General features: G+C 39.1%; 1 protein-coding gene across 1 annotated transcript in view; it reads left to right on the top strand.

Moving 5' to 3' along the window:
* The first annotated feature begins 460 nt into the window (after positions 1-460).
* The window catches only part of NADK2 (NAD kinase 2, mitochondrial), a 55183-nt gene continuing 44393 nt past the window's right edge, over positions 461-11250 (top strand). The window contains exon 1 of the mRNA XM_019650731.1: positions 461-1125. Within this exon, the coding sequence (XP_019506276.1) occupies positions 755-1125 (371 nt within the window). The 5' untranslated portion in view covers positions 461-754. The remainder of the gene's footprint in view (positions 1126-11250) is intronic.

The following is an 11250-nucleotide window of genomic DNA, read 5'->3' as shown; positions in this document are numbered from 1 at the left end:
CTCAGCCCCAGGCCCAGCGTTGTAAGTATCAGCCATCCAACATTTGTTGGTTAAATGAACGAACAAAGGGTCTAGTGTGATGAACAATAATGAGAGGATCTAGACTTCTGTGGTCTAGTCTTATGTGCAATAATGAAAAAGGAAGGTACTCCAACACGGAGTTGCAAGGACACGTCTTCCCGCCAGGAGCTCAAAACTCCAACCGCAACCCAAACGCCTTCTCAAACCGGTTCCAGCTGGATTCCTCACAGCAGCTCCTACGCCAGAAACAATCCCAGCCGTTTCCCTGGCCGCGGCCAATCCCCGCAGTTCTTCGGGGTCCAAAACCTCAGCGAGCTCTGATTGGTTTACAGAGTTGGCCGTAAAGGCTGATTGGCTGACAGTTAGCTGGGCGGGGTTGCACCCGTGGGGAAGTGGGTGGGGCGGGAGGTCTGTCCCCGGGCGGCGAAGCGGCTATTGCGCAGGCGTGGAAGGAAAGGGCTACACAAACAAACAAAACCCACCCTGAGGCCTCCAGCTCTCCCCGCCCACCTTTACCTTCTGTGGGCTCTCCCCTCTCCCAGTCGCCCAGCTTTCCCCGCCCCCGTCTACGTCTGGGCACGTCCCCCTCGTGGTGCGGGCCACGCGGGGCCCTGCACTTAACCTCTGGCCGCCCGGCTCGAAGTTAGAGACTGGGAGAGCGCGGCCGGCGCGAGCACCTGGCGGCGGGGAGCAGAGGAAGGAGCCCGGGCCTGCGACCTCGGCCGGGCCGACGATGACTTGCTACCGAGGCTTCTTCCTGGGCAGCTGTCGTCGCGTGGCGGGCGGCCGGGCGGCGGCTCTGAGGGCCCCGGGCGCGGAAGGCCCCTCGGCGCGGCCGCGGCTCGGCAGTGACTGCGGCGGCCGGCGGCACCTGGGGCACGGTCAGCCGCGCGAACTGGCGGGCTGTGGCAGCCGCCCCGACGGCGACTTCCGCCCGTCCCGGGTGGTGGTGGTGGCCAAAACCACCCGGTACGAGTTCGAGCAGCAGCGGTACCGTTATGCAGAGCTCTCGGAGGAGGACCTGAAGCAGCTGGTGGGTCCCGGCTGGTCTCGTTGTGTCTGGGCTTGGCCCGACCGCGCGCGGGACGACCGTCCTTGCCCGAGGCACCCTAGATGCTTTGCCTGCCACGCTCGCTGTCCCCCACTCCCTCTGGCCTTCGCTGGTAGCCCCCTCTCCCCCGCCTCTGTGTGTGCGTGTGTGAGAGAGAAATAGAGAGGGACAGGGTCACTGTTCGTGCAGAGACCCCCAAGACGCGGTCGTCTCGAGGAGGCCTTGGGGAAAGAGGGGCTCCCCCAGTCAGGGGTTTTGGATTCATTTGCCCTCGCCACCCCCACCCCCTTGTTGGGGATAGCAACTACAGCCCCAAGAAAGGTGGGCTGGTGACTGACGTCTGGACGCTGGAAACAGCTCCCCAGGCCGCCCCGGGAAAGGGGGGCGCCGCTGCGGGAAGTGGAAAAGGGGAAGGTGCCACGGACACACCCCCTTTTACTCTAGGACTGCGAGCCCCGGGACACTCCGGAAAGCGGCATGGGCGAGCCTTGTTCATGCTGGAACGTGGTGGTCAAAGTTCTGGCAGTTTATTTTAAAAGCACAGGCGTCTTTGGTACTGGGAAGAGTAAGGAGAAAATTTGACTTAGAATATATGTTACGTAGAAAGGTCTAGACAAAAGGGCACGGAAATCTGGTAATTATGAAATAAAGAGCCTACGTCTATAATGTAGCAGTAACTCCACAATAGACTATATTTAATATAGTATTAATATTTGTGCAGGGTATATCCATCCATCCAAGGAAGAAACCCTGACTATTACCCTCCTCCCTCCTCCTTTTGAAACTTATGATCCCATGTCCTTATTCACCAACTTTAGGTAAAGAAAAGTGATGAGGCTACTATGAACAATATGTCCAGAAAAATCTCCATTGGCAATCTCTTATTGTTGACATTGTGCAACAAAAGGCTTTGGAATTGCCTATTACCATAATCTTGTAGAATTCTGCACAAGGGTAGACTGCTTGTTCTCAAGATGGTTCGTAATCTTAAGCAATTTTTTTGGTAACATTTTGTAGAGGTATCCAAATAAAATTGTAAATCACCTTTGCTTAAGCACTGAATCTATTTTCAGCATTAACTTCTTGATTCTTTAATGAGTTAATTGAAGAGGGCCCTGCCTGCATTCATCTGATGGAAGTGCTAGATGCAGATTTTTCTTTCCTTTGCCTAAGTGTGTGAAGGTAGCAATTTGTAGAAAAAGTCCCATTTAAAGACTAACAGTTTGAGCAGGAAGATGGAGTCGTTAAGTTTGTGTTAGGGTGTGAAGTTGGTGGGGAGGCAGGCAGTAATGCTAGAAGGCAGGTGTTTTCTGTTTTGGAAAAGAGGTATGTCCCTTGAGTTGTATGCCTAATTTTGTAAGATCTTTTTAGAAATGGTCAAATGCCATATACCCATAAGTATGTTCTTCCTACAATTTTATGGAAGCCTTCCACAACAATTAAAAAAACAACAAAAAACAGTATACTCAAGATGTTCAGAGTGTAGGATTAGGTAGGGGTAAGAAGCTTGGCGTTGTAGGCCCAGGTTCTGTGTGGTTAACTTCTTATGAGTCCACTTAACTTCTCTGGGCCTTATTGATGAAAACAGTACTTTTTGTGAGTACTGTCAGTTTTCAAAGTGCTTTCACCTATTTCAGTATGTGGAATACTAGGATTTGGACTAGATCGCCTCCAAGGCCCTAGAAACACTGGCATTTCGAAACTAGGTAACTTTATCAAGGACTCAAGAAAATGTATGGCATCTAAATTAGATTAATTCTTGGACCTCCAAACTAGATTGTCCCTAATCAAAACTTTAAATGTAAGCAAATCAGTAAGTCTTTAAAAATCGAACTGCCTAGTGTACCCACTCAACATCTGAAGAGAAATCTAACATAAATATTTGTCTATCACTAGGTAATGCTGCTCAGGATAAGAAAACTTTGAAGTAAAACTTCTGGACTATAGAACGCACAGTTTTGAAATAGTTGTTGTCATTTTCAGTTATGTTTTATTGGGTTAATTCCTTACTGATTTGAGGGTTTTTTTTTTTGAAGATTTCATTGGGGAAGGGGAACAGTGTGTTTTTCCAGGACCCATCAGCTGCAAGTCAAGTAGTAGTTCACATCTAGTTGTGGAGGGCGCAGCTCAGCTCCAAGTCCAGTCGCTGTTTTCAATCTAGTTGTGTGTGGGGGGTGCAGCCCACCATCCCATGAGGGAATCTAACCTGCAACCTCTTGTTAAGAGCATGCACTCTAACCAACTGAGCCATCCGGCCACCCTGATTTGAGTTTTATCATGTATATCAAGGCCACTGTTCAACATAGAGTAACATTAGGTGGAGCCCAGAACAGAGATCAGTAACAAGTCAAAGAATACTAGGCTGTGTGAAGTTGTTCTAAAATGGGATTCTGTATTACGAATGAAAAGATGATTAGTAGTTTTTGCCATTTTGTTGGGGGTAAAAGATACTAAGGTATATGAACCATGTGAATTGGGTATAAAAGAAAGTGGCTAAGTGCTTACTTGAGGCTTCTGGCACCATGGCTGCTTTGTCTATAGTGTCATGGTAACCCAAAGTTTTGTATCAGAGGGTTCTCGTTTTTTGGTGGAGGTGGTGGTTGTGGTTCTTTGTTGCAAATAGATCTCTAGTAGGTTACTTGTTAAAACGCAAAGCAAAGATGAGGGATGGAGTGCAAGTATTTTATATACTGAAGCCTCATGGTTTTCTAACTTTGTAGAAACATAAACAATTAGAAGAAATACTTCTTAGTTGATAAAGCATGTACAAAATTGGTTTACCTCCTTCAAACTGTCAAAGTTTGATTTTCAGTTACTCTTTGTTATTGGTTACATTGCCTAATTTTTAAATCTTGTTTTTCCTTTCCCCTAACAGATCAGTGACTTTTCTTGTGAATAGAGGATTTCTAGAAAGGATTTTATCTCTACTGGCTCATGACCTTTCAAGGACTAATTAAACTGTTACTACAATTTACCCACATCATAAGAGATGTAGCTGTTGGCAAGTGTGGAATTTTTATTAATAGGGTCTAAGAGACTCACAGATTATACCTTTAGATGAATCAGAGCTAATTGAAAAGGGCTTTGACATCATAAGCATGACTTATTGGCCAAAAAGAAGGTTTAATTTAAAAATATTTTGATATACACCAAATAAGAAATGAACAGTTTCCACCCTCCTCTTCCCAAACCTCAAATTTTACAACCCCAGATGCAACTCCCTTTAATGGTTTCCATTTATAGGTTTTTGAAAAATTATTTTCAAAATGGGATAGAATAGTTTCATATAGCAGTTCCTATACTATAGGAGTAAACTATTCCTAGTTGTTGCCGCCTTAGCAGATTTAGGAGTTGTAGTGCCTTGGATTTGGTTCCCCTTACTCTGCTTCCTGAAAACAATGGTGTAGCTTAAGTTGTAGTTCTTGGGCAGATAATACTTTTACCACATGGTCTGCAGTGACTGAAGTGTATGCAACGTGAGTATTTATCAAATTAAAGAACATGATCTGGAATACTGCCAGAGCCTTCTAACGGAAACCTCACTCCTCTCAAATCTTCCAGACACAGGCACCAGAGTTGTCTATCTCAAGTGAACGTCTTGGGCACTTGACTTTTGTTTAGAACTCCTCAGAAGCTTCCCATAACTTGTAGGGTCACCTAGAGAATTTGTTACAATGCAAATGCCCGTCTTAGCTCCCTGTGAGATTCTGATTCACTTTGTGAAGAACTCCCAGGCTCTGCCTTTCTGAACCACACCCTTGAGGTTGCTGACTCAGTATTTTTTTAACTGGCTCTGCAGGTATGCAAGTGGTCCCTGGATCACACTTTGAGAAACGGTGCTGTAGGCGAACCTTTATGATCCTCAGTGTGCCAGACTGGGCCCTTCATGAACTGGCTCCTGTCTACCTGTTGAGCTTCATTTCTGATCAATTCTTATCTTCTCTTTCATTCTAGAAATAATTATACATTCAAATCAACACAGTGAAATATTCTTTTTCTTTGTCCCATATCATTTTACTCAATAGCATATTTCTTTAAGCTACTCAGCACCGTGTTCTTTTATTCAGTAGTATGTGTAGTATTTCATTGTGTGCAGATGCCTTAATTTATTAAAATACTGTCTGTAATTAATATTTGTGTTAATTCCTACATGTTTGAATCAGGCTCTAAAATAAATGCCTAGAAGTGGAATTGCTGAGCCAAAAGGCGTGTGCATTTGAAATTTTAGTAGGTAATTGCCAGATTGCTTCTCTTAGAGGCTGTGCCAATGTACAAGTATACCTTCACCGGGAATGAAGGTGTTTGTTTTTCCATAAACAATTTCTGTTTTGGGGTCTTTGCCAACCCAGGAGTTGAAAATAGTATTGTAGCGTGGTTTCATTTGCATCCCTCAGTGTCTTTACCTTTGTAGCCCCCTCTGCTTTCAGTGTTCCTCCATTCTTTAGCCAATTCCTATTCTTCCTTTGAGGTCAAACTCAGACATTACTCTCACAGGAAGCCATCCTTGGTAACCTTGCTGTGCCTCTCTCTGGCCACCAAGATTGTGTTAGGTTTTCTTCACTGTATCTTCTTCATAATACATTAGGTTTTTGAGATTTCCACTTTGGAGTATAATCTATGAGTACTTTCTTCTCTAGACTTAAGGGCAAGGACTGCATCTTATTAAATTGTAACTATAAGTGGTCCATGGGAATTCAGAGAAGGGAGAGAATATAGTGAAGGGCAGGAATGAAGGGGAACAGATGACCTTTGAATTTTTTTTGTTGTTGTAATTTTTAAGGATACTTTTTAGTGATCTTTTAAAGTTTAGATTTTTAGTTTGAAATATTTCTACCATATAGAAAAGTTACAAAAAGTAACTAGACACCATGTGTTGAACTATCTAGACTTTACAGATAATTATTCTGCCTTATTTACTTCAGATATTTTTAAAGGAAATGTAGTTATAACTAAAACCCATCCTTTCAGTTTTTCCCTGCCCTGTCTCCCTAAAGTAACCACTAGCCTGAAGTTGTTATATATACCTTTTGCATGTATACATTATACTTATTAATATGACTGTGTCCATAAAAAGTATAATATTATTTTGTGTGTCTTTAAAAAGTTATATCAATAATATAATATTCTTTAGAATATGTGCCTATTTAGAAATTTACTTTTCTTCACTATTGGATTAGAAACTTACCTATGTTGGTACATGTTGATTCATTTTAACTGTTCTATAGTGTTCCATTGTTTATATAGTTAGGTTTCCAGTTTTTTCACTGTTTTAAAAAAATGCTGCAATTAGAAGTACAAATAACTTCCATAAGCATTGAACCTCTCCGATTCCCCACATTCTCATCAGCACTTGGTAAACTTTAATGTTTTTTGCCAATGCGATGAGAGTGAAATGGTATCTTTCAGTTTTATGATATTTAAATTAAATATTGAAGAATAGGGAAGAATTTATATGTGAGGGGGGGAGACCAGTACTAGCAAGATAGTGGGGAAATTCATCTTTTTGCCAATAAAAAGAATTATAATCCACCATCAAAAATTTTACCTCACGACTTAGTTACACATACTCATATTTGAAATAAAAGATAACATGAAACAATTTCGTCTTGTTACATGTAGTATGGCTTATTTTCTCTTTAATAATAATGCTGGTGTGATTGATATGGCAACCATTGTAAGGGTAGCTGGAAAATCATTGCTCAAGAGCATGTATGTTGAGGCTTAAACATGTAGGTTGGACCTACATGTTTAGGTGTCATGTAAAGAGTTGGTTTTATCTTGTAGTGGTTTTCAGCTTTTAGCAGCCGAATACAACCCTTGCTCAGCCCTACTTTCTTTTCCCATAGGAGTGGAGTGATGAGGGTCAATTTTTTTGAGACGTCAGCATTCTGGGAGTAGTATGAAAGCAGGCTTCTGGTAGAGGTGGTTAGGTTAGGGAGATGGGAAATAAAAACTTAAAGAAATAACTAGTTTAGACATTCTGGAAGCAAGCTGTTTCATGAAACCAGATGCGAATTGATGTTGTCTAGAACTGAAGCAGTGGCATCACGACTGTAAAGAACAGATTGGTGATACAGTTTACACGCTGTAGTTATCAGACTTCACCTCTGCCTGCCTGTGGAGAGTGAGTGTGAAGGGAGAATTAAAGGTGACACCTGGGTTTATTCTGTTGACTAGGTAAGAGGAAGTATTGTTAACTGATATATGGGACTCAAGAGCAAATTTGAAGGAGGAATATATACTGTATTTTACCATGTATATTGCGCACTTTTTTGCCCAAATTTGTGAGGGGAAAAAGAAGGATGCACATTATACATGGGTAGTACTAATTCATACCTATATAAATATTTTTAATTCTTTTACTATGCTTATGAATTATAAGTGTAACTCTAGAAATCAACGATGATATCCGTTTGCAAAATAATACCCTGGAATACTACAATCGGTTTTGTTGAACTTACGATGAACTTGCAACAATGACGAAGAGTTCTTGGCTTTCTGTGTTGCATAAATATCTTACATTTGTTACCGGTACATAAAATTTCTTGTACCTTGTGTCTGTTCTTGTGTTTTGCAATTGTTACATAAAATTTCTTGTACCATAATATGTTAAAAAATAAATGCTAAAACTGCTTTATAATATAAAAGAAAAAGTACCTAAATATAAACAAAAATTTGAATTAAAAATTAAAACAAAAGATTTTTTTCCAACTGAAAGTTTGGGCCAAAAATGTGGGTGCGCATTATACACAGGAACACATTATACACGGCAAAATACGGCAATCAGATTTAGATGGTTTGGGGGAGAGGTACTTGATCTACCTGTGGGTAGATATAAAGGTAGGGATTTAAAAATTTGAGCACATAGCTCAAGAAAATGCCTTGAACTAATAGTATAGATTTCATAGTTACTGGTGTATACTTTGTGGATCAAGTCCCTGGAGTGGGGAGGTAATTCAAAATGAAGTGGGAGCAGATAAGAAGCCAAAGATGGAATCTTGAGCAATACCAACATATCTGGGAGTAGGTAAACAGAATTAAAAAGATGAATGCAGAAGAAGGAAGAGAACAATAGGAAAGTAAAAGTGAGAGCCTGGGAGAAAGGATAAGTGGAATAAAAATGACCCAAGATAAATACCAAGTATATCTGAAGAAATACATAGGATTCACTGTACTATGCTTGATCATGCGACATGAATGTAGTTTGCTTTCTAGCTGTTAATTAGATGTCGCTAATCCTTTTAAGGCAATTTTGAGTAACATAGTGTACCATTTAGTTAAGTGTGTAAGCTTTTAAGAGTGCTTAAATCATACCTAGTGAGTTTACACGTCAAATTGTCATTGTCTCAAAAGTTTGTGCATTTCTTGTGTTAAATTTAAAAAGACCTATTGACATCCCTTACTGAGTTTCATGGAAATTATACATTGAGTACCAAGTAGTAACATTCAACTGACCAGTAAAACAAGTTTTTAAAAGTCATATTTGTAATTCAGTTTTGGTCAAGTGAAAATGTGATACTTAAAAGTGTTTGGATCACTTAGAAAATGCCATGCCCATCACATCTGACCTTAAGGTATGGTAAATTTCTGTTCATTGAGAATCCTCCTTTTTTCCTGTTCATTGAGAATCCTCCTTTTTTCCTTTCATGCTGTGTTGTGTTTTGACATCAGAGCTTCCTAGGGAGAGATGATGTTGGTGTGGGGAGATTTTGTAGGAGAAGCTCTACTGCTTACACTGCAATGTGTCTGTCTCGATTTTTTAGATTTTTTAGATTCACACTGGTGAATAATCTTTTAAAAGAATTTTTTTAATGCAGATAAGTACAAAAAGAAGGTTTTGGAAAAAAAATTAAAGACTTTGTTACAGATATCTAAGGTGTAGTATTCAAAATTGAGACTGTTCTAAATTTCAGTTAATTTCTCTAACCTAAAATTGTAAAACATTTTACAAAGAAGTCATGTGTTTTTGTCTGATTAAAGTATGTTTTAAATATTTGAAGTCTTATTTTTAGAGGAGTAGCTAGAAATATGTACTAGACTTTGAAAACTTTTAAGTTTTAAAAAACTTAAAAATGTAAGAACCAGTTGAATAGTGATTTAAGACTAGTTGATGCTTTTTAAGTGATTTTAAAAAATGCCTTATCTTTGATCTGCCTAGTTTGCCAGTCCATATTAATGAAGCTTCCTAGCCCAACCAGCTAGATCTTTAAGGAAAACAATTAATATAAGAACTTGTACAAGTATTCTCCAAATGTATTGAAGCATGAGTTATCAGAGAATTGGCTCACAGGAAAAAATCTGGGAACAAGAATGTATGAAATGACATTTGTACTCCAATATTAGATGTTCTGATGATAAGTGAACTTTGTATTTAGATTTGGAATTTTAGTGTTGCTAGGAAAACTTACTAAAATCATGGAAAACTTGAAGGTTTTTTATAGTTCTCCAAAATTATTTTCCACATAAGTTCAATCCCTCTTTGCTATCTCAAACCAAAATTTCCTAACACTCAACTGCTGAGTAATCTTAATTTTCTAGAGTTTCCTGTGAGCTAGGAAGTAAGCACAAAGTTTCTGAACCAACAGACTAGAATTTACAGTACCCATACAGTAAGGATTTACAGCTTGTTTCTGGGTACATGTTCTATATTGTCCAAAACAAAAATTGGAACAGAAGATAAAAATCTGGACTGGGAATTGAAGTCTGAGGGCCAGTTACCTTATAGTTTCATTTATAGCAGGTTAGAAGCAGTAAATTTGATAAAATTATTCTAAGAGACTTATTGTACATTTGAATTAGTTCTCATTGACTTTAACAGTTTTCAGTGCCCCATTTAATACATTTGGTTGAGCTCAACTAATGTTTAAATGAACACAATAGGCACTCAGGTATTTTTTATGAATAAATTTAATATTTTAGAGCTTAATTTCTAGCTGTGTAAAGTGTTCACTCTCGAAATGGCTTCATGAGATATAATTATTGTGACAAAATAATATAGCATGGTAACTAATCTGCTAGAAAAATCAGGGCTTGATATTGAGCGTATGAGTTTGAGATCCGTTAGATATCCAGGGAAAGAAGTCAGATACACAGTTGGCTACATTCATTTGGAGCCCTAAAGGTAGGCCAGGGTGAGAGACAGCAGTGAGCCATCAGCATTCAGCATACAGATCTATTTTAATAAAAGCCTCAAACTAGAGAGTCCCCAGGGAGAGGAGAGATGAAAAGCTTGGCTCTATATTCACTGAGAGAAGTTAGTGCAGTTTTAGTTGATCTGTAGTTGGGTAATGACAGTAATAATCTGAAAGTTGATGCTGTGTTCATCCATATTCAGGAATTCTACTCTTAGAACAGTTTTTCAAACCTGGTATATGTTGACTTGATTAAATGAAAATATCTAATTATTACCTTGGTCCCGCTTTCCTTAAAAAAATATTGTCACTGGTTTGCTCTGTCTAAATATAATGAGACTTATATCTAGGCTTTAAACTGTTGTGCAGGCTGTCTGATCTAGTATATCTTTGTGAGTTGTCATCTATGTATTAGTAATTTTCAAATAGCCAAATGGGTTGGTCCTCAGCTCCTCTTTTGAGGAGCATACATTTCCTTTTAGATTATAGGATGAAGGCAAAAGTATTTTAAAACCCTTAACCCTGTATTCATAAACATAAGATTGGGAAGGTAGGCATTAAAATATTAGCACAAATTATCCTGGGGTAATAAGATTATATGTAATTAAATTTTTCTTTATATATGCATCTTCCATGCTGGTATTTTTATAACCTTCTTTAAAAAATTATATATTATTAAAAATGCTATCTAAAAATTGATTTTACTTTATAATTCAGTAAATAATGATTTAAAACAAAAGAATATATTTAAGATTTTATTTTGGACAGGTACTTGAAAAACTGATTTTGTATCATAAACAGGCAAGGCATAGGAAATTTGAAGGAAAGAAAATGACATGCTTTTCAATTCTAGCATTTACTCTGGTGGACAAATTTCCTACTTGATTAAATGGATGTTTGTTGAGGATATTTCTAAACTTCTCTCCCAACATTTTATTTTATGGCTTATTTAGAAGACATACTTTTAAAGGAGAATATTAATGGTAAAATAGTGAAATTATAAAATGTCACTGTAACAGACTAAGAAAGACAATTCTTGAAGGATAT

The sequence above is a fragment of the Hipposideros armiger genome, unplaced genomic scaffold, assembly GCF_001890085.2.
Source record: "Hipposideros armiger isolate ML-2016 unplaced genomic scaffold, ASM189008v1 scaffold_146, whole genome shotgun sequence".
Taxonomy (NCBI): domain Eukaryota; kingdom Metazoa; phylum Chordata; class Mammalia; order Chiroptera; family Hipposideridae; genus Hipposideros; species Hipposideros armiger.
Note: the sequence above shows the minus strand (reverse complement) of the source record. Positions and strands in the feature narration are given on the sequence as shown.